Source organism: Halictus rubicundus, chromosome 8 (assembly GCF_050948215.1).
Source record: "Halictus rubicundus isolate RS-2024b chromosome 8, iyHalRubi1_principal, whole genome shotgun sequence".
In the NCBI taxonomy this organism is placed as follows: domain Eukaryota; kingdom Metazoa; phylum Arthropoda; class Insecta; order Hymenoptera; family Halictidae; genus Halictus; species Halictus rubicundus.
In genome coordinates, this window is record NC_135156.1 from 19,018,292 (window position 1) to 19,043,881 (window position 25,590).

General features: G+C 46.2%; 5 protein-coding genes and 1 long non-coding RNA gene across 11 annotated transcripts; 3 read left to right on the top strand and 3 right to left on the bottom strand.

Annotated features, from left to right (window-relative positions):
- Window positions 1–83: 83 nt before the first annotated feature.
- Scp1 (Sarcoplasmic calcium-binding protein 1) lies at window positions 84–7,225 on the bottom strand. Of its 3 annotated transcripts, none has more exons than XM_076791815.1 (5): window positions 6,997–7,225; window positions 3,574–3,740; window positions 2,809–2,938; window positions 1,911–2,014; window positions 84–338 (listed from the first exon to the last, which is right to left on the bottom strand). In XM_076791815.1, the coding sequence occupies exons 1-5, from the start codon at window positions 7,085–7,087 to the stop codon at window positions 210–212; spliced, it is 621 nt and encodes a 206-aa protein (XP_076647930.1). In that variant the 5' UTR covers window positions 7,088–7,225; the 3' UTR covers window positions 84–209. The 3 variants fall into 3 exon arrangements, with proteins under 3 accessions (XP_076647930.1, XP_076647931.1, XP_076647932.1); XM_076791816.1 differs by lacking the exon at window positions 6,997–7,225 and adding an exon at window positions 5,546–5,869; XM_076791817.1 differs by lacking the exon at window positions 6,997–7,225 and adding an exon at window positions 5,431–5,543.
- On the top strand, window positions 4,781–5,397 carry LOC143356271 (uncharacterized). Its single transcript, XR_013082644.1, has 3 exons — window positions 4,781–4,917; window positions 4,993–5,189; window positions 5,383–5,397. It is a non-coding gene; the product is annotated as an uncharacterized LOC143356271 (long non-coding RNA).
- Chld3 (Chitin and LDLR binding deacetylase 3) lies at window positions 7,133–13,225 on the top strand. The gene is made up of 11 exons (XM_076791812.1): window positions 7,133–7,258; window positions 9,388–9,752; window positions 10,210–10,344; window positions 10,696–10,800; window positions 10,898–11,041; window positions 11,129–11,311; window positions 11,482–11,620; window positions 11,784–11,905; window positions 12,269–12,498; window positions 12,624–12,794; window positions 12,864–13,225. Exons 2-11 carry the CDS (start codon window positions 9,704–9,706, stop codon window positions 13,140–13,142), a joined length of 1,557 nt encoding a protein of 518 aa, XP_076647927.1. The 5' UTR covers window positions 7,133–7,258; window positions 9,388–9,703; the 3' UTR covers window positions 13,143–13,225.
- A 14-nt stretch (window positions 13,226–13,239) lies between these two features.
- Lsm7 (U6 snRNA-associated Sm-like protein LSm7) lies at window positions 13,240–14,262 on the bottom strand. 2 transcript variants are annotated; one of them, XM_076791818.1, is made up of 4 exons: window positions 14,051–14,262; window positions 13,948–13,965; window positions 13,705–13,888; window positions 13,240–13,515 (listed from the first exon to the last, which is right to left on the bottom strand). In XM_076791818.1, the coding sequence occupies exons 1-4, from the start codon at window positions 14,054–14,056 to the stop codon at window positions 13,376–13,378; spliced, it is 348 nt and encodes a 115-aa protein (XP_076647933.1). In that variant the 5' UTR covers window positions 14,057–14,262; the 3' UTR covers window positions 13,240–13,375. The 2 variants fall into 2 exon arrangements, with proteins under 2 accessions (XP_076647933.1, XP_076647934.1); XM_076791819.1 differs by having other exon boundaries at window positions 13,954–13,965; window positions 14,051–14,261.
- Window positions 14,263–14,723: 461 nt separating this feature from the next.
- Window positions 14,724–22,814, top strand: LOC143356571 (uncharacterized). The gene is made up of 8 exons (XM_076792377.1): window positions 14,724–14,886; window positions 15,147–15,343; window positions 15,434–15,625; window positions 15,700–15,954; window positions 16,025–16,072; window positions 16,138–22,136; window positions 22,461–22,580; window positions 22,644–22,814. Exons 1-8 carry the CDS (start codon window positions 14,867–14,869, stop codon window positions 22,728–22,730), a joined length of 6,918 nt encoding a protein of 2,305 aa, XP_076648492.1. The 5' UTR covers window positions 14,724–14,866; the 3' UTR covers window positions 22,731–22,814.
- On the bottom strand, window positions 22,765–25,496 carry LOC143356572 (uncharacterized). Of its 3 annotated transcripts, XM_076792380.1 has the most exons (7): window positions 25,313–25,496; window positions 25,187–25,232; window positions 24,927–25,098; window positions 24,764–24,850; window positions 24,674–24,701; window positions 23,203–24,604; window positions 22,765–23,042 (listed from the first exon to the last, which is right to left on the bottom strand). In XM_076792380.1, the coding sequence occupies exons 1-7, from the start codon at window positions 25,389–25,391 to the stop codon at window positions 23,009–23,011; spliced, it is 1,848 nt and encodes a 615-aa protein (XP_076648495.1). In that variant the 5' UTR covers window positions 25,392–25,496; the 3' UTR covers window positions 22,765–23,008. The 3 variants fall into 3 exon arrangements, with proteins under 3 accessions (XP_076648495.1, XP_076648493.1, XP_076648494.1); XM_076792378.1 differs by having other exon boundaries at window positions 23,203–24,701; XM_076792379.1 differs by having other exon boundaries at window positions 22,765–24,701; window positions 25,313–25,495.
- Between the last annotated feature and the right edge of the window lie 94 nt (window positions 25,497–25,590).

The window sequence follows — 25,590 nt, forward strand, 5'->3', positions numbered from 1 at the left end:
CTGAAACGCGTTACCCGGTGCCAAACGAGATTCTGTTTCACTGGAACAGTTTCCCGACCGGGGACGTGGCTATCTAGTTGGACTACGATAAAATATGCGATTTATTGCGTCGTCTTACAGAAATTAAATAACAATTATATTAAATAGGATAGAGTTGTCTTTTGTACGTGCACAAGAGGATCGTCGCCGAACGAGCGAACCGGTCCCGGTCAACCCATGGCGTGTAGGGGGCCGAACAGGTGAACCGCCGCGCAATTCTCGTCGGGATCGCCGAGGAATTGCGCGTACAATTCCTGGTAGCGAGACAGGGTCAGCCCGCCGCGTCTCCTGTCGTCGTCCTGCGAACAGAACATGTTAAAATGCATCCTCCGAGACGTCGCGCAGTGGGCCGTTCCCATCACTTGTCTACGCGATCTACGAACCAAACTAAGGGCAACAGAAAATAGCCTAGCCTATAACCCCCAACTTCGCGGGCTGTTTTCACCCCTAGTAAATACTATCCACTATCTAGTTTGTGTTCACACCCCTTGCAAGGGTAGTTTAATAAGGGTAGACTCTCGCCCTAGAAAATTGGTAATACAATGATAAGCGGTCTGGCGACTGGTAACTTGTAAGGAGCAGAGAATAGTAATTTTGTTCGCTATTTCGGCCCACTGTGCGTCGGATCGTTCGATTTCTCGTGATCGACGGAATTCGTACCGCGTCGTTTGACGCACAGACTTTGTTTAATTTCCACGCGCGTAAATACATGTATAACCGTTCGGTTTATATTAAACGCGCGAGCGCGTTCTTGTTAAACCGCACCTCGATCCATAAACATTTTTAGTCGCTAGGCGGACCGGTGTTTCGGCACCACGCGAGCCACACCAGTTGGCAAACGGTCAAACCATTGTTTCCAAAGCGTCGAACGCGCAGAATTAGTCCGGTCACTGTCGCGTTTTCGTTACTCGGCTCTGTTTGGCCGCGCCGCGCCCGTGAACGGCTCCGTGAACTACACGGGCAACTGGCTGCGTTTTTCGATTGCTATGCGAAGCTGGGCTAGCGTGCGCACGCGGAATTTCATCTTGAAACGGCCCGGCGAGTCGTTCTTTCAGGGCCGAATCCCTTGAACCGTACTCTCGGTGGAAGTAAAATCTGCACACGCGGATATGCAACGTTAAACCGCTCTTACAATTCAACAAGTCTCGTGAACTGTACTCTTCCAACTAGTATAGCCCCAACAATCCAAACCTATGCTTACAACGAAGCAACATCGAGCAATTGTTTGTCGTGAACAACGAATCAGACGACAAAAAGTTGTCTAATGCTGCTTTCGTGTAGGCATCGAAGCTCGCATCAAAGGGTTCCGAATAGCGACGTACACGCTGCTGATCTTCATGCATTCGTGTGTATACACGATCTATTCTCCTGCCTAAAACAGTTAGTTTGTTGTTATTATCAATGATACGTATATATTTTCTACCGCGGTATGGTACGAAAGATTGATAGGAACATTATTTTTCATTTCTCCTTATGATGTAAATGGGTTAACGACGTTACCACTGTATCTTCTAATCGAAGCTTGTCTTGTTGGGAATTGGCATAAAGATCTGCAACGAGCAATCTCTCCTGAACATTAGACAGTTTGAACTCCTAAGTACATTTTACCAGAAGGTGAAGTAGAAGGAATCAAACTTTTCTGTTCAGCATTTGCTTTTCTGAACCCTTTGCATATGTTCGACCCTGAAAGGGCTAACTATGGAGAGCCCTGTCCAGAGACCGTAACGAAAGCGTTTCGAGGCATTTCATTGGTAAGGTCAGAAGTAGTTCTATCTATAGACAAGTAGCATGGAAAGGTTGCATTGCGAGCTGGGGTGGTGTAATCGCGCCGCTTTAAACCCGTTGCAAAAGCTTGGAACGCGTGGTCTTACGGTGAGCAGGTTCTGGTACGCTTCGTCCAGGATGTTTATGTTGTCCACAGGGATCCTGGTCACGCAGTTGTAACGGAACTCGTCGGCGGCGATCACTCCGTCGTCTAAGTGCACGCAATGCATTCAAATCGTCGCCCATTCAAGCTAGAAACACACTGCTATCGCGCCACGTGAAATCATCTGCTATCGCGTTACATGCAGAGGAAATAATAATACGTATACAGGATGTCCCGATTAAACCGATCCCACCGAATATCTCCGAAACTGCTTACGATATCGAAAAATGTTTCAAAACAAAAGTTGAATGGTACCGAGGAGGGCATAATCTGATCTCAGTAGTTTCTTTTAGGTGGAGACGTACGAAGGTCAACTTTATTTCGGTATTTATACCGAAAAACCATTACTTTGGGAGATATTTTAACTTTATGCTACTAGCAGCATTTTGCAAAAAGTAAAATATCTCCCAAACGGAAATGAAAGATATATGGTTCCATTAAAGAAGAGTAAAGGTGACCTTCAGACGTCCCCCACGCCTCCACCTACATAAAAGTCATTGACATTAAATTATGTCCCCTCTCGATCAACTTTTGTTTAAAACATTCCACGGTGTTATAAATAATTTCAGAGCTATTCGAGGGGATCGATTTACATGGGACACGCTGTACATATATGGCTTACACTCTAATAATGTCACGCGAAATTATTTCTTCTCAGTTGTCTTCGCCTGACGCGACAGTAGTGTGTTCCTGCCCCTAACAACACAACGCTTGAACGGCGACAAATTCGCATATAGTGAAAAGAGGAGTGTCGAACCGATGACATTCAAGCATCGTGCTAATAAATAGATGACGATATTTATTCGTTCAGTAGGAAGTTAAAGGGTGATCGTTCGCCGTACCGTTCAGATCCACCAGCTTGAAGTGGCTGTCGATGAACATCTTCATCGCCTGCGGGAAGTCTCTGTACTGTCGTCCCACGCAGCTTCTCTGCACCGCCTCCTTGAACTCCTCGATGGTCACTATACCGTCCTGAATTCGAGGTTTCAATGAAACGTGTACATGAACGCCTACGCCTGGCAAAATGTTGGGATGTTGCATAGGAAATGTCGGATTTTAAGCAGTGAAGTTAAGCAAGCGTAACTTTCCAAATAGATCGTATTTATTAAAGTAACCACCGTTGTCACCAACATGTTCTGTCAACGTATTACAAGTTCCTTGATCGCTGGTCGCGGTTGGCACAAAAGCCGCTATAGTGGCGTTACCGTTCAAACTGACGCTTTCCACGGAAGCCGCTATAGTGGCGTATAGTGCTCAAGCGGTTAAGCTTCATTTAAATGTGAAATTAGATAATTAAATAAACACTGAAGATAAGACCTTAGAGATCAGCTCCATACCTTTAAAATGATATTACAAGAAACCTGTAGGCTACAATATTAATTCTTGATCAAAACTAAAACCGGACATTTCGTATGCAACAACCTACCAGTACTTAATCGTTGAAACAAATAGTTGCGAACCATATCTTTTCAAGTAAATTTCAAGTATTTTCCGGGTCGAATATCCAAATAGATCCACAGAAGGACGTATAATTTATACGATCAAATACTTTTTTCAGGTGTGTCCAGCTAGCAAAAAGCCATTATCCTTGCTGAAACGATCCTTACCTTGTTGAAGTCCGCGAGTTCAGCGATCTCATCCCACAAGGACAGCATGATGTGCAGGTTCTCCTGGTACCGATTGTAGCTGAACTCGCCCTTCCCCTCGATCAGGGTCATCTTGAGCGCCATGCACTCGAAGTCGTGCTTCTCCACCATGCCATTGTTGTCCGTGTCTAAAACACGTCGGAGAGCGGCGTTCATCTCGACGGGAAATCGACATTGTTCCTCGGTATGTACCCCCGAAACGGGACGGGGCCGATTAATCGATCGATTCGCGCGAATTTATGCCCCAAGGAGATTACTCGTCGTTCGAACAGGTCTGGACCGACTCCAAACGTTTCGTTTTCTGGCAGAAATCGCCGCTCGTCACCAAGTACACGACCCCTAAGCGTCAATCCGGTCCGAATGGTATTTTCAAACCGCTCAGAGTTATCGATTCCAACGCTGTCCCGTCAGCGAACTCGATCAGTGACAGAATCAACGACTCTGACACAATTTCCTCTTTTCCAAAGCCCAGAGCTACTTTCAATTTTCATTGAAATTCTACAGGAACTTTTTCGAAATCTCTTCGACCCCCATTCTCCTAAATAAATCTCTCAGGCTGCCTTTTCGAAAGCAGTGATGTATGCAACGCTTGAACAACGTCTCAATCATTGGCACAATTAACAACTTTGGCACAACATCCTCTCATTCACTATCTAAACGCACTTCCAAGTGCCACATTCGTTTAAATTCTACCGGGATTTCTTCCAAGTTCCGATCAACTCCCCATTTTCTAACTGAATTTCTTAGGATAAGCTGCTTTTTCGGAAAGAGAGAAAAATGCAGGGGCTCGAGACTGTTACGATACGTCGATTTTACCCGCTTTAAGAAATAATTCTGCAGCCTGGGAGAATAATTTATAGGGCGAAGACGAACGTACTGCGAATCTCGGTGATTATCTGCGAGGGCAGTTTAGCCACATTTCTCCTTTTATTTTTTCCTGGACAGTTGCGCGGCTCTAAAGTTAGCCTCGCCTCGTTATTTTCAAGCCGGAACGCGCATCATTCTCCGAAACGGACAGCTCTCGAATGTGTATATCGAGTAACAGTTGGAGACTGAGCGAACGTTGCGCCGCCGAACAAACTCGTCGATTTCCCTGCAACGTTGCAGGTGAATCGGGACCGATGAAAAAGGCCGCGAATGTTCCATGAAAGAAATTAGAGCCAAGCCGAATCTTGGCAGCGGCCGATTGCGGGCGTCCCGACGATGCCGCGGTTCGCTTCGAACGGTCAACCTAAATCCTAAACAAGCATGACGGTCGCGAAGCCAAGAGGACCGATTTCCCGATCCCCGATCCCTGTTCCCCAGGTTTGTACCCCTATACTTCGCTTTTCTGTCTTTAGTTTGCACTGCAACTCTGTTAGCACGCTTTTTAGTTTCTAGGAAAGGACGACTGGACCAAGGACTTCGATAGAAGGACACTCTTCTTGAAGTAGGACTCGCATTGTGCTGGGAATCATCCGCAAGATAATCGAGCTAGGCGAGAAGAATGTTATCTGAAAAATCCTTGCAAGCGTAGCTTTTTTCACGCAGAGTCATATTAGCTTTGATGCTCTGCACAAACAGAATTTGATCTTCAAGTATCGATCGTTGTAGTCTGTTCTTTTAGTTACAATTAGACTGCGGATTTTCTGCACTTACGACAAGAACGAATAAAACTCGTTAAAATGATTAAAGGGAGAGATTCATTTTTATTTAACCGCAGTCTAGTTATAACTGTACTAACTGGAGCTGAGAAGGGAATAATGTTTCCTCGACATTTTCCTTCTACAGGGTTTCTAGGATTGATGGAAGCAAGGCGGGTGTCTTTGCGGTACTCACGTGGTCAGCATAGCAGGATAATCCGTGCAACAGGGGACCATACTAATTGCAAGCACACGCTCGCGGGAAGCATATCGGAGGTGTCACACCGTGCGCTTTTCGGAGTTCTACTAACCGTAGAGAAACCTTACAATGAAATCGACCCGATTGTCCCAGCTGTAGGCCATCCTCCGAGGTATCTTTCAACGGATACCTTGCTCCCAATATTCCCGAATAATCTTCGCGAATCTTTTCCTTTCTTTTCTTTTTCTGATTGTTTTGTTTTCTTCTGGTTGATAACCCCGGAAAAATAGGATAAAGAGGACCTCAACGATTCAGTGGCTGAGCGCGACCGCCAGTTTCCCTCTGGAAGAGAAAAGATCCGTGGACCCGCTAGTAGGAGACCGCGCAGAGACGGAGAAAGTCGCTCGAGAGGATGGTGATTCTGCACTGAACCCGACTCGAGTCTCCTCGAGGCGTCTGCTAAGTTTAGAGTACCCCGCCGAAAGGGAAGGACACGTTGCTCGCGGCTCAAGGGAAGGGGCTCCTCTCTCAGGTGTGTCACCGTGACACAGTCACCGAACCCGCCGCTGAAAGCGAATCGCTTTCGCCCGCTTTCATCGGTGGTCACTCTCTTTCGAGGACTCCTCGTCCGCCTTTCTTCCATTCATCCTTCGGTCGACACCTATTCGCGTAGTCGACGATAGGATCGACACAAGACAACGATAAGAATCCTTATGCCGAAGAAAAACAAATATTTCCACTCTAGACTATCTCAGGAAGCTGCATAGTATTATAGTATTCTTTTCTGTAGTCTACTTGTCAGTCTATATTTGTCCCTTGTGTGGGCAAAGACACTGTATAAATAATTTTAAAGCTCCGACATTTAACGCGTCCGCTAGCAACATTTGTTTCGCTGCTTACCTTCCTCGTTGAAATATTTTATCACGTGTAATGCCCCTCCTTTGTCGAAATAATTCTGCAAGAGGAAGTCATGAATATTGTGTTGCTTACTTAAAATGACAAAGATTGGGAACGCCATATATGCGTGTCGTTGGTGGCGAACGCGTCAAACAATGATCATTCGGAATGGTTGTGCGATGTTTCTAGGAGAAATATAGTAAATCGTATCCGTGTACAGCTGGTTGCGCATACAAGGGCGATAGAAAGTCAGATTCGCGCGCGTTGGTTCCACGCGAATAATTTTACGATTTCATAACAATCGGCGATCGAAGACCAAACTCAGTCGACTATGAATATCTTTTTACCCGTTGCGGTCGCGTTTCACCTTCGTTGTCGTTCAGGCGAAAAGGTATTCGAGCTTCAGTCAAAGTCAAGGTACCGTAACAACCCGGTTGCGGTCTTATCTAGAATCTTTTCCTATCGTCGAGTCGCATCGATTCGATAGCGTTACATGAAATGTTCACGCTCTAAATTGTTATTCAACGAATCAGTATTATAGCAGCTATTCGTATCTTAGTAAAAGAGATCTAGCAGCTATATCAGCGAAATTGTTTATTATCTCAGAGGTTGGATGGTTTTTGAATATCGTTTTTGTTCTCAGTGTAAAGTCCACTGTGCTCGTACCTTGTTCGAATTCGGACTCGCAGCTTTCAGGGACGGATCCTCGGTGTCCTTTGGTCCGCGAGTGTATTTCGGGGCGGGTAAGCGCTCCCATATTTTTCCTCGTGGTGGTACTTCATTCTAATTCTGATCCTTTCAGGAACCCGAGAACGTTAATTTCCCGGCCACGGGAAGAGAGATGCTAATGGCCTTTCGGGCCACTCGCGTTCACTTGGCCGAACGCCTGCCTGCCTGTTTCAGCCTCGATTGCCGAAGAAACGCAAAAGTAACGAAACCACGCCCACCAGCCGAATGCACGCGAATGCTATTCATCCGACCAGGAACGAGTCGTTCTTCGACGTCGGTTAATTAACCTGTGCTGTCGTCGCCCCGTCTTGACCAGCATCCGCCGCGACTCGCTCGCCTAATTATTTAGTCAACGACACGTCCTCGTGTCGCTAACGATATCAAAAGTATTATTAGAAAACGCTGCTACGAATCTGATTAAACGTAGGCGAGTACGTGTTAGCAGAACGTTAGCTAGAGCAGGCAGAAAAACGGACAGTGATTGACGCGCTAGCTACCGACGTCATGCGGCATCTTTTTATTTCGCCCAGAGAAATCTGATACAATTTGCGTCATAACATGTCACGAACAATTGATTTAGTCCTTCGAGGAAGGAAGCATCCATCTCGTACAGTTGAAAACAAACTAGTGTAACTATTTTAGACTGATGGACAATCTATTTTAGAGTCGTTCAGAGTTCACAAAAGTTAAAGTTCAGTTACAATAGACGTTACGTTGATCCTGTATAATTTTTTGAGTCAACGCCAACTCCTTGCACTATAACATCGAGTCAGACTCGCGACAAGGATTTTGAGCAGAATCCAATAAATTGGATTCAACTGGAATAAAATCTTATTTTGTTTTCTTATTGTTTTTCTAGAAAATTAAGAACGATGCAAAGGTTCTATTCGCTGTAATTATAAAACAAATCGTAGTGCAAGCGGTTAATGATGTAAAGAGAATACGTAGACGCAAATTCAGCGGCGGGGTTGCAAAGCAGCCTGCAAGGGGTTGAAGCGTCGAAGGGGAATCGTAGCTCGCAGGGAACGATCAAGAAAACCAGAGTCGCGTCGACCATGACATTGATTCCGCGAATCGAGTATCCAAGGCTGTCCGTGCTGCTGCGAAATAGGTTCCACCAAAGAGCAGAGGACGAGATGTGCAACATCGACGACGATGCGTTATAAGTATATACCTGTGAATTGCGACGCGTTCTCATCTGGAAGCGATTTAACATCGGTCGACGTGCGTGGCGTTCGCAACGGCCTCGACCTTCTGAAATACCCGGCCGTAGTTTCTCGAATCGAACGCGTCCAAACGGAGACCGGTGGAAACGGCTAATTCTATTGTAAAATACCAATTTTACGCGATTGCATCAGCTGCGGGCGGTTTGGCTCGACGAAGACAGCGGCTCACGGTCGCCGCCTCGCGAGCACCGTTTTCCACGCGAAAACGAAAGACAAGACACCCAGGTGTGTGCCCTGCCCCCGCTGCCAGCGTCGCGCGCGTGTCACGCGGAAAACTTTCCTCGACGAAGCGGGACAGGTTACCGAACAACCGGGTGCGGAATGTTGCGTCGATAAAAATCCCTCCACTTCCGGTTACGTGTTACATATCGTAATTATCCTCGTCCCGAGAACGCGCCGGCCGGGCCGCGCGGCCCGCTGGCCCAGTTTCAGCGGCTCCTCGGGGCCTGATCATCCGGTTGCCGGAAACCAGAGCCAACCCCTTCGCAGGCAACCGGATGCCCGTTCTGACGTTTCCTTCAAACCTTGTTTCTCCGATACTATCGCGGTCCTACACTATTTCTTTAGCTAGTCTAACAACCGCACGACTAGCAACGATTAGGTCCATTTAAGTTTCTACTTAAGAATTTTCCTTCAAGACGCCTCTAACGCGTTCACCACCACCGTTGCAGACACGCGACGTCCACAATCTCACAGTGTACTTAAAGACAGTCGAATTATACATCCCTGACTTACTTTTATTAAAAACATTTCAACAAAGAAGGTAAACAGTGAAATAAATAATGGTAGCGAACGTGTTAAAGAGAGAGGTCACCTTGCGTTTGTAAAGACATAACAATCAAATAGTCTTTACAGTACAGGTGTTAACAGATATTTGTGCACCTCTCTTTCTGATGTATCTTTCAAAATTCTTGCACATGGAAGTGCCCAGGCTTTTAAGAATGTTGATTTTTATGGATATTTTACACTGTTGACTACAAAGTTTAGCTTTCGATTGCTACGACAATTTCGTTGAATCGTTGCTAACTGGGCGTTGTGATTTCGGTCAGACAGAAACGATTGAAGGAGCGTCAACGTCCGCTTAATTACAGGCGCGCGTAAGGAATTAGAGAATCATGTCAGAGAAAGTAAAGGATGTAACTGATTTTTCCTGGAATGGTACGGACGCTTGATAGCAACGATAAGAACGGGTGGTAAATTCTTGAGCTTTTCGAGTCGAAATGAAAATCGTCGGTGCGCCTCGATGCACATTTCCCCGATCGGCGGTCAGTGAAAATAAGCGGCACGGAAGATAGTCAGGCAAAGCGAATACTCATCATATAAGGCTCGGTCCTGGAGAGGGAGGTGTCAGTTGGAAAGTGCGAGCTCTCGTACGAGGAACGAGAAGCGGACCGTTTCGCTCGGCCATTCGATCGAACATGGGACCGATGCTGCGCTCGCTGCTCCTCGCCGCGTTCGCCATTTCCGGTGAGTTTTCCGCGCATATTCGATCATTCGCAAATGTGCAAACATCCGAATTAACTCATCGTAAGTCGCGTCGATCGGCTTCCGCGAAGCCGGGGGTTAAACACTTTCGAGTGCAAGAAAGACGGTGCAGTGTTTTGGGCGCGCGCGGCGTCGAAGAACCGGAAGTCATCCACCGTGGAGAAGACGGTTCGCCGTTGCCTCGATAGCGTCGCGTGACGGTGACGTCGTTCTCGTTTCTTTCTTTCTTTTTTTTTGCCACCCGGAGAAAACGGGGCGAATAGATTTCTCTCGAGTGCGAAAGGGATCCTCGAGAAAGTTCTCGCTGCGAAGTCCGCGAGAGCCTGTCTTTCGAGTCGAACGATTTTTCGGCTCTGTTTGCGAACGCGCGAAGATACTTTTAATTAAACTTTTTCGCAGTGATACGCGAAGATCGATTTGACCGCTTTCTGTGTTTCAGCGGGCGCAGCTCGGGGCAAGGAGAAGACGGAAGGGACGCCTTGTATCGACGACCAAAAATTCTATCGGAACCCGAACGCCCCGGCCCGAGACGTTTGGTCGCCAGCCGAGTGCGCCAAGTATTATCTTTGCTTAGGTAATTGCCTCGCAATCACGCTCCACTTTCGTCGCGATCGGCTCCTCTGAACCTTCCTCTTAACCCCTTGCACTATGATCTTCTTCGTATCTTCGGCACATACCCTGTTATCGCACCAACTAAAATCTTTTTTTACAATTTGACTTTTAGTTCGACTCGTAATTCAATGCATAGATCGGTAAAAAGAATGGAGTCGTGGCGACGTCGATCCATGTTTATCGAAATATACTCTACGAAGGAATATATAATTCATGTAATTTTGATCATTTTTACTGGCAAAAAATGCAAAATCCCAATGCAGTTGGTTGAATACATAGTTTTTCTGAAAAAAATGTCTAAACGTGTCCGCAGACAACGAGGTGTTCGAGTTCAGGTGTTCGCAGGGGCTGCTCTTCGACGTCGCCAGGCAGATCTGCGATTTCAAGGCGAACGTGGACAACTGCGACGTCACTTCAGGTACAGGTTGATCCAAGCCGCGATCCGAGCTGAAGCAGCAGCTATGGTCTTGCTCGTTTACGTCGAATGGTGATTCGAAAATTCTGAAGCTTTGCAGACACCCAGCCACCCAGACCCCTTCTTCAGAATGGCGACTGCGAGGAGGGGCACTTCGCCTGCGGAGATGGCACCTGTTTCCCGGATGCGTACTTCTGCGACGGAAGCGTCGATTGTCCTGACGGCTCCGACGAAGGCTGGTGTGGTAAGACGTCTGTTTATATTAGGTTGATGAAGCGTTCTTTTCTTTAAGTAAAATACAAAAGTAATTTTTGCCATTCAACATCCATAGACTTCCGGAACGACCCAAACGGAGCATCAACCTGCGATCCGAAGAATTGTCACCTGCCGGATTGCTGGTGTTCCGAGGACGGTACACAGGTGCCAGGTAACCTGACGGCGTCGACGATTCCGCAGATGATAACCATCACCTTCGACGACGCGGTCGACGCGAACAATTTCGGGCTGTACTCGAGTAAGCGACGCTTTACCATGTAGACGGTCGAATTTCTCTCGAGACATGGATCCAGACGGCTCACGTTCGGACCAGTCAATTTCTTTAATTATTTGAAATTCGACCGTCTCCTTTGCGACGCGCTCTCAGAGAAAGTTGATCCGTTATCTGATCGCCGGCGTTGCTCGCAGTGATATTTTCGGGGGACAGAAAAAATCCCAATGGATGTCCTGTCCGGGGCACTTTCTACATCAGCCATCAGTACACCGATTACAGGAAGGTGCAGTTCTTGTGGAACGTTGGACACGAGATCGCTGCGCACTCTGTCACGTGAGAATCCTTTTTTCGGTGTTGAAGGTAGTGTTCAGTAATCTGAATTAACCTGGCTATTATTGTTTTCGCTTGAGCCCTTTTCTCGCAGACTCCACAAAATTTTTCGTGGGATCTACCTTGGGTTTGAGCATCTGGTAATTAACTGATTTCAATTGTACAGGCATCGGGGACCAGAAGATTGGTGGTCTAAGAATGCGACTATAGAGGACTGGTTCGACGAAATGGTGGGCGTGGCGAATATCATTAACAAGTATGCTGCAGTTAGGCTGAAAGACATCAGAGGTATACAACCCCCGCCCTTTTTTCTACGTTTTGTATCATATTGTACACAGCAGAGTCGGTAAATTGGTTGATCTCATAGGAGATCGTCTCTTCTCGTATGCAGCAATTCTCAAATAGTGACATTGTGTGTGGCATATTTTATTAGTTTGCCATAGGCGGCTCAAATATGCTAGAGTACAGGAATGCTCCGATGTAAAGCGGGTTGCCGTTAATAGGCGGTGCATAGAAAGGAGCGATCTTCGCTGTCCAATAAAACCAGAGTTGAACATTCAAAAGGCGGACAGTTTTCACGATTGTACAAATGACGATGTTTACTTCCGTTTAGACAGTTGTTTGTGAATTTTCATAAACATATTTCTACAGGTCTGAGAGCCCCGTTCCTACGCGTCGGTTGGAACCGGCAATTTCTAATGATGTCGGAGTTCGGCTTCCTCTACGACTCGTCGATGGTAGCTCCTTTCTCCGATCCACCGTTCTGGCCGTACACGCTGGACCACAGACCACCTCATGATTGCGTGGGTGTCGAGCAGCTCTGTCCAACCCGTGCATACCCGGGTCTCTGGGAGCTCCCATTAAATCAGCTTTTGGCAGGTGTAGGTAGCGATAAACAAACATTACCTAACAATCTTGTTTACAATATTCCGGAAAACTGTGAACCGCCAAACGTGGCGACGCAATAACAATACAATACAGATGATTGTTTTCTGCGGGGCACTAGGGATACAATTGCACAAGATTGGATACGTGTTCGGCGGAACTGTCCGGCGAAGACGTGTACAAGATATTGATGCTGAACTTCAAGAGGCACTATCTTAGCAACCGAGCCCCGCTGGGCCTGCATCTTCACTCGTCCTGGTTTCGCAACCGTGTATACTTCGACGCTTTAACGGTAAGCAGTTTCTCGTATTTTAATACGGACTTTTGCACCGATCTAATACATCTGCTTGTATACTTTCAGAAATTCGTGGACGATGTGCTCAAGTTGAAAGACGTGTACTTTGTGACCAGCCACCAAGTAATAGAGTGGATGCGCACCCCGACACCCCTAAGCGAAATCGAGAGGTTCGCTCCTTGGCAGTGTGGCGCTCGTCAACTTCAACCGTTCGAAATCGCCTGCGATTCACCGAATAGTTGTAAATTGCCGAGCAGAGTGCTCAAGTCTTATCGCTACCTGTATACCTGCTTCGAATGTCCCAAAGAGTATCCGTGGTTAAGGAACGAGTTTGGTTTGGAGTGACCCACTTGCTTCTGACTGTTGCAATGCCATTGTTCAAATTACGCGCGTATAGGAGAGAATGGAATTATTTATTTTGTGGAAGACTTGCACACGTATCTTTTAAGAAAATCATATCTATTACCATATAAGCTCACTTACATAGTTCACATGTAAAATAAATTACACCCATTTCCGTTACAAAAAGATTCTTCTTAAGATTAAACTTAAGCTATAAGTATTCATGGAAAATAGGATTAACCTTCCTGTTGTATGAAGGGGTTCTGAATAGATTCCATTCCATCCACCGGACAGATTAACACTACAGACGTACCTCTGCACACGACCAGACCCAGCATGCGAGTATCTTGGTTCAGCTTGTAGGGATCGTCAGGATCTAGAAACAAAGATACCTTGATAAGCAAATATAGTTCCTTGCTAAATATGGATATGGCCGATGCACAGTTTTTATGGCTGGCAGAAGCCAAGTTATTTTGAAGCGTCACTCAGCATTATATTAGATCGGTGTCCCATTTCTTGTTGTATGTGAATACGAGATAGTATGTTGCATAATCTGCTAAATTACCTCTAAGATATTCGGTAGTGTTATCCAACACCAAATTGAGAAGGGGATCGTACCCTTTGAGTATCCCAGCGGCTTCCCTTCCGCCCGCGAATTTCACCCTAATATTTTTCTCCAAGTATTTAGACAAATCGAGGATGCTCTCCTTTTTCTTTCTCTCTTTGGGCTCTCCATGGGCATTTTGTTGCTACAAGAAACAGTATATTGAAACATAAATTTCAAGGTTACGTTGTCACCGTAACAAACCTTTACCTGTTTTGGCGCCTGTAAAAAGAAAAGTACCAATTAGACCATTCGACTCGCTCTCGAACAACGGTGTTCAAGTGAAAAAATTGTATGATATACTTACAGACATCGTTTATCTCTGTTAGAAACCAGGAATTACACGTTACCGACCTACTCCGCAGACAAGACGCATTTTAAATCAGCTTGGAGGTTAGATACCCTTTCAGGGTTTCAAAATGTCGATTCTCGATTCTTTCCCGCGCTATAGATTATCGTTCGAGATAGCGATAGAAAAATATCGATACTTAACGATAGTTTTTGATAGGAGCAGAGAGGAAATGAGAGTGCTCAGGCCCGGGATTTTAGTGTCCCCGGTATAGTGCTGCTCCCTAGTCTAAATTTTAGCTTGGATCAGAATCTGCATCATCTTTTTAGCCTGGACCAGAACCTGCATCATTTTTAGCAGAAAACAGAATCCACTTCTGTGTATTATTAAATTTGTGGCATGGACACCGACGAGATATGTACTGTCTCGTCTGTGCTTTGACGCGTTTAAAAATCTTTTTCATTATTAATTATTAATTATTAAAAAATTATTATTAAAATAAGTATATAAACAGGAATCTGCATTAGCAAAATTACTTTCTGTTTAATTCACTGAGAATGAAATTAAAAATTGTTAATTTTTATGGGCGATACTGATTGCCGGTAAAAAGACAGCAACTATTCGCGTGGGAAAATCGATAGATGGCGGGCAGGTTTGAACGGGTGTCGCGGCTCTGTTCGTCAGAGTTTTTATTTCCGCAATCGAGCCGAGACAGGATCGAAATGTCAGGATTTGGACGACGGTTTTCAAGCTTGTGTAATGTCAGTGACAAGTGACGCCTTTGCGCTTCTCGCAGCGCATTCTTCGCGCGAAACGATGCCAAGGGGATAAATTATGCCACGAAAGGAGAACACGTAAGTGTCCAAACAGATTGTTAGTCTAACCTCGTCAACCATTCCAAACGTTTTCTCTGAATTGTCTCACGTCCGATATTTCGGATAAATAAAATGAAGGATCCACAGAAGAAAGGAGGAACGTCAAAATTTAGCATTTCTACTGTAATCAGCATTATACACCGAAATTTGAAACATGTTACACTCAAAATTTGTTATAATTGACATTTTCCCTTTCTCCTGCGATAACCGTGTGCACGTTAACGTGTCTGTGTTTTCAGCAAAGCGAAAACATGGGAGCGAGACAGAAGAAAGCGTATGAACACTTACTTCAAAACCCTGGCAGACCTTCTGCCACCACACCAGGATGGTCGCAAACGCAACAAGGTCGACATCCTGATCCATGCATCAAAGTACATCAAAGACCTCCATAGCCGCACAGAGGAATTGTTCTCTACTCATGCTTCAGAGGCACACAGTAAGAGATACATGGTTAATGGTTGTATACAAGATACTGGTTAGGTTACACTATTTCAGATGTCTCTAATATATTGTTATCGATTCACAGAGGAAGAATTGGCTCGTCTCAAAAAGCTTGTAACCCAGCTGTTCTCTCGCACGCAGTTGTTGTCCACATTGTTGCGAGAGGCTGGGATCACTGTACCTGCAGAACCAGCCCTTGAAAAGATATCCCCATTAAAATGGTCGAATAAACTTAATGTGGAGGATGCAGAGAAGTACTTCGATAAGCTAGAAGAAAGTAAGATTAAAGGATCTCTTTAGATAGTCCCTTCTCGTAAAGAGTCCAAGTATATAAGGAACATTTTGTTTCAGTTAAAAGCTCCGAGAGCAAGAAGAAAAAGTCTGCAGAGCTTAAAGTGCCTTCTAAGAGAAAATCTGTGAATTCTTCTCAGTCATCTACGAAAAAGTTGGCAGAGAATAGTGATATTTCTAAGGATGTGAATAGCTCGATTGAGAACCAGGAGAATCAAGTGAATTCTGCGAATAGTAAAGACGAATGTTCCGATGCAGCAGGAAATGTTTCAGAATCTGGGTCGAAGGAGTCTGGATGTTGCCAAACAAACACAAGTAAATATTGTTCCTTATTTGGAGCCGTGCTTCGAACGTGTAAGAAAAATTTATAGTTCTTTTTCGTTAGGTTCCGATGCATCGGAGAATGGTCCATTAAATGTTAAAACAAATAATGGTAGGTATGATTAAATCTTGAATAAAAGAAATCAGCAGATCTTACATTTATCACGCGACTTGCAGGATTACAGAAAGTAGAGTCCCAGAAGAAGGTAAAGAAAAAGGTGAAGAAGAAGGATGGAAAAAAATCTGCAACTCCCTGTGTAAACAATTCCATGACTAATTTAACACCGAACACTTTGATATTGTCTGGCGGTAAACTAATGCCTCTGGTAGCACCCATGACGTCGAACATCATCGTGAACGCTCAACAGCCGTCAACAAACCCCATAATCCTCAGCAACACGCAACAGAATCAGATGTTTGTCATGCAACCTTTAACGAACCGTGTGCAGAACGTCTCGATTTGTAACCAGGCTTTGATCAACACTGTACAGAAAGTGACCTTGAATACCGTCCCGAGCATCCGCACGAACGTGGTGGTAGAGTCGCAGAATTGGGCGTCGAATGTCAAGAACATAATCAACGCGACGAAAATCGGTGGTCACAAGGGCATCCTGCCCAAGGGCAAAGAGGTCACGAAGACAACGATGGCGTACAAAGTTCCTATCCCAGCGGTCCATAAAGAGAAAATGGAGAAACCGAAAGAAACTAAGAAGGAAGAGATCAAGTCCAAAGGGAACAAAAATCACGCGAAAAGCACGAAGAGTCAACAGCCCCCGGAAACAACGGACGAAAATATCGAAAGGGAAAAAAGCGGGAAAAACGAGGATTCAAATTCCTCTCAGAAAGCATCTCTTAAGCGATCTTCGAGCGTAGAAGGGGGGACTACCGACGAGCCAGCCGACAAAAAGCAGAAGACAAACGAAAACGATGAGAGCCTTGTTAAGACGCTGACAGCAACAAAGACGGATTTCGCTGTAACTTGTAAATCCATCGAGAGTCTGAGGCACGTGATAGAGAAAATAGGCGAGAATACAGAAAGTCAAGATAACAATCACGGCTTGATAGAATCGAACGAGAAAGAAGCCGAGACCAACACCGAGTGTCCAGTCTTATTATGTCCTCCTAACAAAGACGTATCTGACTCTTCAAAGTCTATAAACAGTATACCGTGTGAAAACAAGAAGGTTGAAACATCAGACAGCGTGTCGCCTGTTGCTTTCTCGGAGGAGCACTTAAAATCCAACGAAGTCGTTTCAGCGGACACCGAGTTCAATCTCCCAGAGGACAACGCGCTTGAAAAATCAGGCAACAATATGGACAGTTCAAGCTCTAAATCCCCACTGACGGAGGTAGAAGAGGCTGTGCAAGAATCCGTGGATTCCAAACAGGTGAAGGAAGTGTGCAACTTGGGCACTGAGCTCGACAACTTGTTGCAGGTCACACCTAAAGACTCTGAAGCCGTCGAAGGGACGGCCAACCTGGAGAGCAATAAAATCATTCTGAACCTCGATACGAATATTACGACGACGTTGAAACCGGAACCGAGTGTGACAGTTCCACCCGACACCAGCACGGAATCATCGTCGCTGCTGCCAGTTAGCATCGTCGAAGACGAGACTAAATTGACTAAGACATCCAAGGACGAGGCACCGAAAGCTTCACTGTCCTACAACACGGAAAACTCTTTCGTGCCTATTGGTAACAGAGCCGACGGCCTCCACTCCGACCTATCCAACGACATATTCGCTTCCCTCCAAGTTCCTTCCAGTTCCCATAACTCGGAATCCATATCACCCACGGCAGCGTTCCTAATGGCGTTCCCGTTGGTGTCGTCTTTGAACGGTAAAACCGAGGTCCTCGAGGAGGACATGAAAGAGGACTTCAAATACCACAGTCAGACTCCGCCGATGCTGTTGCAAATTGGAGCTATGGAGCCCAACAGTTTCAAGATAAAGACGTCATCGCCGCCCCATTCGATCGCCGAGAAACGATTGAAGGTGGCCTGCGAGGAGAAGAAGAGTCAGAATCCTCCTGTAAGCGAGCCCGTGGCCTCGGAGATCATCGCCTCTGTGGAGTGCAACACCGCTACCAAAGCTTTGCCCAAGGTAGTCAACGACGAGCCGCTTAGGCAGCCGTACAAGATAGTACAGAGCGTGCTACCAACCTTGGAAAAGCCTGCAGCTTCTAATTCGTTCCCTCAGACGACCGTGTACTCCATTGCCAGCAAGTCGGCTAGCAACGCGATCAACACGAACACTCAAGCAGGAGGAAACAGCCAGAACCAGCTAGCGAGGAGCCTGCAGAACACCATACCCACTACCGAGAACATCATAGACTCCCAAATTGGTACTTCATCCACTTCGAACAAGACGGATCAGGCTAGTTGCCCGGTTCAAGTGTCCACCTGCGACACCAGTGTCCGCTATTCTACTTCCCAAGACTTTCTGTCGAGTTACTCGAGCGTTGTCGACAACACTCTCACCAATCTGCAACAGAGCTCGACTGTTTGCAACAACGGAACTATCTCTGAAGTGAATCCTGCTGGACTAGGACAGAGTGTGGTCCCTGACGTGTCGCAAGCGTCCTTGGTTTCGCAGCTGGTCAACACAACGACCACCACAATTGCTTCTTCTTTGCCTTTGCAGACCATGGAGATAGACTATACTCCGCAAATGAAGGACAAAGAGTCTCGTAGTTCTCGGGTTGATTACGCGGTCGACGCGAAGGATGCTCTAGTTGATTCCAGCATCGTATCCAACACCAGACTCGGTTATACCGGCCACGTTGACAGAGTTCTTCCCGCGTCGTCTCAAAGCATGCAGCAGGACTACGCTATACAGCCCAAGGACACGCTTCCCATTCTCTCCAACCAGGGTATACAAACCGTCTACAACTCGCAGCCGAAGAACAGCCACGTGTTAACGACTCCGCACAGTACGCACAACGAGTACGTTGATCAGAACAAAAATCTGTCGCGAAAGGACTCTATAATATCTTACTCAACTAGCAACGCGACCAGCAGAGCTCAAAGTTATTCGAAGGACTCTATACCCAACTCGTCCGAGAGTCATTTCCAACACAGCTACCAGAAAATGAAGGATTCGGAGTCGTCGGTGAGTAACATCGTAGACCAGGACGCGAAGTTGAATGGTATGTTGAGGTCGAAGCCGCAGGAAACGCAGGATCACAGACACGAGACCAGTTACACGTCGTCGAAGAAGATAGACGTTGATCCTTTCGCTCAAACGTTCTCGTACGGGGTGAAGGACGCCATAAACTCGCAGGCTGACCAGAGCGTTCTGACTCAGAACACCGAGAACATGTTCCAGGGAAAGCGGGAGGACACTCTGAGCTACAGTTCCTACTCCAACAAGGACATCAAGAAGAACGTCAGCTCCTCGAATCCTATCAGCAGCAAACCTCTCATTCAAAACGTTCCTGTCTCGCGTTACTCGCAGCAGCCGACTTCCTTCGTCGCCACGTCCAACTACGAACAAAGTACGGTCACTGATAATCACACCAAGTCAACGACCACCGTTGCCCACTCCTCCAACTTCAGCATTCTATCCTGGACCACTTTGTCGCCTGTCGGTGGCAGCGGTAACAACAATCTGGTGCAGTTCGAGCAAGGACAGAGCCAGACGGATAATTCGGAGCAGAAAGTGATCTGCGAGAATTATAATTACGTTCCTCTCCACAAGGAGAACTCCAACTACACCGGTGTGCTGGCGAATGATGTTTACTCCGGTAATTCGACCGTGGCTGGTATAGACAAGTCCAGAATGAAGTCCGGAATGGAACCTCAGAAACAGTCGTTCGTTGATCCTTCGAAAGCGCGGAACATTCAGACGAACGTCCAGCCGTCGGGCAAACAGACTCGCATGCAGAGTCAAAGTTCGTCCGGCAGCAACGACTACGCGAAGTTCAACCCCGAAAATAAGAACAAGTCCAAGTACAACATAGAGTCGGATTATATTCAGAACGAGTACTCCGGGATGGAGCAGCAGTCTGCCCAGCAGCAGCAGCAGCAGCAACATGGACCAAAGAATCACCAGTCCATGCCTCAAAAGCAGGACAAAGCTGTCTATCCAATGTCGACCTACGATTCCCAGATCAATTTCGACTTGCCAGAGGTCAGCACGCAGATGAAATACTCCGTGGACTACACCAGCTCGAACTTCAAGTATCCGGACAAGTCCCAGCAGCAGAATCAGAACAAGTACCAGCCGTTGGTCCAGGGACAGATCCCCTCTCTTCAGCATGACAGCGTGTCGTATAACAACAACGATGGAAAACACGGGCAACAACAGAGCACTGCGAAGACCAAGACGAATCAACAACAGCACGCTATCAGAGCTCCTGTGAACTGGATGATGCCACCCGAGATCAAGCACAACACCAACATCGCCGACATGATTTTACCACCTATTGGAAAGGAGTTCGATTTTTGCCAGAACAATCTGTTCGCTCAAACTCCGTCGTACAATCAAGGGACGCCTAATCAGTTTTATAATAACTACGATGTGGCGGCTCATGGTTTCCCTAATTTACCGGTGCTGCAGAGCGAACCCAAGAGGACTTCGGACGTGTTTTATTCCGAGGAGCAACCGTTCCCATGGTCTCCCACGAAGACCACCGTTCACGTTGAACAGAGTCAACCGGTGAAAGGCATAGACCAGCACATTGTGCCCTCCAGTCTTCCAACTCTGGTCGGCGACCTGAACTTGGGTACTAATATTTCCGAGAAGCAGAACTTCTTGTTCGGGCAGGTGCCGTCCAGAGTCCCGTCTGACCAGAGCAAAGACCCCAGCAAAGACAAAGAAAGCAACGTCACCGGCCGTGACTTCCATACTGTTTTAAACAGTCAGACTATACAACATCCAGGCTCTGTTTCGTCTTTCCTTTCCGTGAGTCAACTGGTGGAGCACGAGAAGGCTGAGAAGTCTCATCAGCAACACCACCAGCAGCATCATCATCACCCACACCACCACCATCTCTCCCATCCACACCAACAACAGCAGCAACAGCAACAACAACAGCAAGCTAGGAAGCATCAGAGGAAGAGCAATACCAGTCCTAGAGGAAACAGCAAGCGACAAATGGACATCAGGAAACAGACGTCGGGTAACGATCAGCTCCACCAGAGACACGAGGAGCAAAAGTCATCGGGTCACACCTTCTCCGAGCAAGGGTATCAACAGCAGCAGCAGCAACAACAACAACAACAACAACAACAACAACAGCAACAGCAGCAAAAGTATCAACAGAATAATGTTCATTGGAGAAGCAGGAATTGCAAGAGCAATTACACCGCGGAAGCGTTGATAGGAACCAACAGCAGCGTCCACGATCCGATTCAGGACAAGCACGCGTCTATAAAGTTCACCACCAATTATCCTCAGAACAAATTTCAAACTAGTCTACCAACCGCGGACACGGTCATGCCAATTAATTATTTTTCTAACGCAGACGACGGGAGCGGATACGGTCAAATGGTCAATCAGAATTTCAATTCGTACACGTATTCTTCCAACGCTAACATTTACCCTACTTCGAATTTCATAACTAGCATATCTAACACGCCTACCAGTTACATGATGCCGCTGCACGACAACACCGATTATATGGAAGCGAACGGTTTTCTTCTGTCGAACGTGGCAACTTCCTCGACCGTCACCTCGTCCTCTACTTCGACGGTAACCACGTCAACTTCCAATGTAAATAGCAACACGAAGAATCATCAGCATTACGCTAAGCATCCGCACTGCGACAAGAGGATATACTCCACGAACGCGAAAAAGGGGAAAAGGAAAGGTCTGGATGGGAGCATGCAGAACTTGGAGTTCCCTCTATCTGGAATTAACTCGCCATCGGAGGATTATCATCATTCCGCGAGTTTCCTGCCACCACCACCGCCCCCGCACGCCAGCCCTCTTTATCAAAATCATCCGCAAGCGAACGTGTACACCAAAGCTGTAAATAGCTTGCCGCCACCGTCAGCCGTTGCTGGTCCTCAGGGTGTTCCGACCGTCGGGACAGGTGGATTTTCAATGAATCCCAACATGTCAAGGGGAGGAATTGTCTCCAGTAACCCCATGGCCATGAGCCATCATCCCTCTGGCACCAGTCTCACCAACTTCAATTTGAGCACCATATTTCCGGAGATGAACGACAAAGTATGTGGATCTGTTGACGGCGTTAACCCTTTGTACTTGCATAAATATTAACTTGTACTGTTAAGGGAGATGCGAGTACAGTATTTGCTACGAGAGTGAACAAATTTTGGGGATTAGCAAATTTTTAATTATGTCACCAATATACAAGGGGGGGACGTCTTAAATAGCAGTGGGAGTACAATGCCTGGCAAAAAGTTTTCAAACGAGTTGAGATTTTTTGACAGTGACCTTTTGATCACTTTTGAGACGAATACTGTACGAAGGGTTCGGAACGATGCTTGTCAAGTACTAAGGGCGTAAGTAACCATTAAACTTGTTCGTCAGATTACGGGGTACAAACCACCAAATGGTATAGCAACTGGTTTGACACAGCCGCCGAATCAAACCACGGTTTACGCACAAAGAACCAATTATCCGACGAACCCGCTCTGCCATTTGCCACAGGTTCGTTTCTCGGCGAAGTTAGCGCTTCATAAATTAATCATTAAAAGTTAACGGTGTCTCCAGGTATCGGAAGGAAGCCAGTTTGGTAATGGCGTTCCTCCTCCTCCTCCTCCGCCTCCTCCTGGAGTAATACATTACAAGAATGTGTGATAAAGTAAGTATGAATAAGGAATGAGTCATTGACTATTGTAAATATGTATATAATTATGCGAATGATTAAATTAAAAGACATTACTTAAACTTCTTTTCATTCCGTCTTACATCGTTGAACATCGAGCTAGTAATTTTGATAGTTATGTATTTGGTTCGCAGTTTGAAACGTTTACAAAACAAATATTTCGTTGAATTGTATAAAAAATCTAGAAGTACCTGATCATAACACTAGGCAAGTTGCGAAGAATTACCATTTTGAACAACTCGTTACTTATTTATCTAACCTTGTGCGGACCTTGAGCTTCAGACCTGAACAAAGAATTTATATAAAATATGTTTTACTTCAGATGGAAATTCTTAGGGATATAAATAATTGATCGTTGTTGAGGATCTGTGAAATTTCTCTTGATCGTGCATTAAACAAATATCACAGCTTGTAATTATATTGCTAATCTCCCGTAGAGTTTACCTCATTTCTTTGGTTGGCGGTTTCAACGGGATTTTCCCGAAGATAAACTTTTCCGCCAAGTACATGCTTTTCTCTTCCTCGGTCAATTGATCCTCCGTCGAGTAGACACTATCGTCAATGATCGTAGCGGTCATAGTAACGCCGAACGTAGATTTACCAAACGGTCCACCGGAGGACACAGTGACAGTGTTGGCCGTTTGACTTTGCGCAAAATTGCCGAACGGTGAGACTGTCTGCTGTGACCTTGGGGCGAACGGATTGGTGGTTGTAGTCGTAACCGTGGTATTTGTGGTAGCGAACGGCGAGCTCTTCGGATCCCCGCTGATTGTAGATGGAGTGAATGGGGATGCCGTGGTGCTAGGGGTACCGAAAGCGAGTCCGGTATTTGTAGTGGTACCGAACGGTGCGTTGGACGGCGTCACGGTGGTGCCAAACGATTCGCTGGTGGTCGTGGACATGCCGAAAGCGGGTCTAGAAAAGGGACTAGCTGTTGAGTTGGTCGCATCGAACTGCGAGGTCGCAGGAGCGAATGGGCTGTTGGTAGCTGTCGTGACTGCACCAAACGGAGCCGCGTTAGGCGTTGAAATAGCCGGTGCGGTCTGAGTACCACCGCCAAACAGGTTCACACCGGGTGTAGATACAGTAGCACCGAATGCGTTTGTGGGTTGAGCAGCTGAGCTGAAGGTGGGCGTGGTGTTAGTTCCTCCGAACACGCTGTTGGGTGTACCGAATCCCGGCTGCTCGCCAAACATGGGCGCGTTCGCGTTCCCGAAGTTCGTCCCGCTGCCAAACACAGGACCTCCTCCGAACGCAGGCTTCGACTGAGAAAACGGCCCGGAGTTGAACGTCCCGGTCGACGAGGTTGTCCCGAATATAGAGTTGGTGTTCTGTAAAGTGGAAGAAGTGCCGAACGGATTAGCCGTGGATGTTTTGGCTCCTCCGAACAAGGATGTATTGGATTGAGAAGTGGAGCCGCTGAACAACGAAGGCGTGGACGTTGCTCCGCTGAATACCGATGTCGTTGACTGCGATGTTTGCGGCCTGGAGAACAGGTTGTTCACCTGTTGATTCGATGCCCCGAAAACGCTAGGCTGCCCGAAAACCGACTGCGACGTTCCTCCACCGAAAATAAAACCGCTGTTAGAGTATGAATGATCGCTACTGAACGTGGTGGTAGTGTTGTTCGTCGTTCCGCCGAAGACAGAGCTAGTGTTGGTCCCGCTACCGAAGCCTAGACTGTTGCCGAAGCCACCGGACCCTCCGAAAACAGGGTTGGACGTGGTGGTCCTGCCAAATATTGATGAACTACTCGTGGGAGTGAAACCTCCTCCGAAAGGATTGTTCTGGTTTCCGAACGTTTTATTCCCGAATACATTGGGGGTTGTGGAACTGCCTGGGAGACCTAACTGAGGAGTTGCAAATGAAAAATTCGACGATTTGCCAGCTGTATTTCCACTCGTGGTTGATTTACCTTTTTGACCTGACCCCTGTAGTTCTTTCTGAAAAGATACGTTCGTCGATGAGAATTTGCAAGTACTGCGAGTATTTATCGTTTACTTACGAGCATCTCTATAGTTTCGTAAGTAGGATTCTTCAACGACTCTCTTTTAGCCTTCATCTCTTGACACAGTTGTTGATACCGTAGTTTCTGAGAAAGTATAAAGGATAAAAGATACAAGAGAATTTTCATTACATAACAGAGACTAGAGTAGTTGTGTATATACCGCTTGTTCGATCATCCCATTCTTTTGTGCCTGATACATCTCCCACCGAACTTCCTCCGGGGATAGATCTTCCATGCCAGGGATATTCGGTTTCTGTTTGAGAGGTGCGAAACAGGATAGCAGCCATTGTTGTCCTCTTTCTGCGCTGAGCACTTCTTTTGCAACCGCGACCCTTATTGCAATAGTAATATCATTTAGTCAAGCGCTTCTAAATTTATTAAACATTAATGGTAATTTCTAAAATATCCATTAATACGTACGCCGTATATTCGTCTTGATTGTAAGTCTCGGGTTTAGCATTGTTCCCTACAAAACGAACAAGGCTACGTCAAAACAGAACGTTTTGTCAGTGGCATTATGGTTACGTTACAAATTTCACGTCTTACCAAAAATATTTATATGTTCAAATTGACAGTATTGTCCGTAGCGACAATTGCCTTGTCTATAGTATTTACAAATAACCATTGCACTCGGCTCGGTTCAGTGTTGCGATACTCACGACACTTCGAATCTTATGTTATTTGTTATTTCGTACGAGAACCACTGAGTTTTGTGTGATTGATAGAGTAGTAAATCAGTTTAAATAAATGATAGTGGTGCCGCTTGTAAGAGAATGCGAGAATTTCTTTTTCATTTAGCATTAACAAATTAACGACATCTGGTG

Coding starts and splice junctions, on each gene's coding strand:
- Scp1 (XM_076791815.1), bottom strand. CDS start 7,087: ATGGGAGCGCTTACCCGCCCCGAAATACACTCGCGGACCAAAGGACAC. Junction 2,015..2,808: donor CAAGCTGGTGGATCTGAACG/GTACGGCGAACG, acceptor GCGTGCACTTAG/ACGACGGAGTGATCGCCGCC. Junction 339..1,910: donor CGTACCAGAACCTGCTCACC/GTAAGACCACGC, acceptor TTCTGTTCGCAG/GACGACGACAGGAGACGCGG.
- Chld3 (XM_076791812.1), top strand. CDS start 9,704: ATGGGACCGATGCTGCGCTCGCTGCTCCTCGCCGCGTTCGCCATTTCC. Junction 9,753..10,209: donor CGCCGCGTTCGCCATTTCCG/GTGAGTTTTCCG, acceptor TCTGTGTTTCAG/CGGGCGCAGCTCGGGGCAAG. Junction 10,345..10,695: donor CAAGTATTATCTTTGCTTAG/GTAATTGCCTCG, acceptor ACGTGTCCGCAG/ACAACGAGGTGTTCGAGTTC.
- Lsm7 (XM_076791818.1), bottom strand. Junction 13,516..13,704: donor CACTACCGAATATCTTAGAG/GTAATTTAGCAG, acceptor CTTTGTTTCTAG/ATCCTGACGATCCCTACAAG.
- LOC143356571 (XM_076792377.1), top strand. CDS start 14,867: ATGCCACGAAAGGAGAACAC. Junction 14,887..15,146: donor ATGCCACGAAAGGAGAACAC/GTAAGTGTCCAA, acceptor CTGTGTTTTCAG/CAAAGCGAAAACATGGGAGC. Junction 22,581..22,643: donor CGCTCTGCCATTTGCCACAG/GTTCGTTTCTCG, acceptor CGGTGTCTCCAG/GTATCGGAAGGAAGCCAGTT.
- LOC143356572 (XM_076792378.1), bottom strand. CDS start 25,391: ATGGTTATTTGTAAATACTATAGACAAGGCAATTGTCGCTACGGACAA. Junction 25,233..25,312: donor TGAACATATAAATATTTTTG/GTAAGACGTGAA, acceptor TTCGTTTTGTAG/GGAACAATGCTAAACCCGAG. Junction 23,043..23,202: donor CCGCCAACCAAAGAAATGAG/GTAAACTCTACG, acceptor TTCTTTGTTCAG/GTCTGAAGCTCAAGGTCCGC.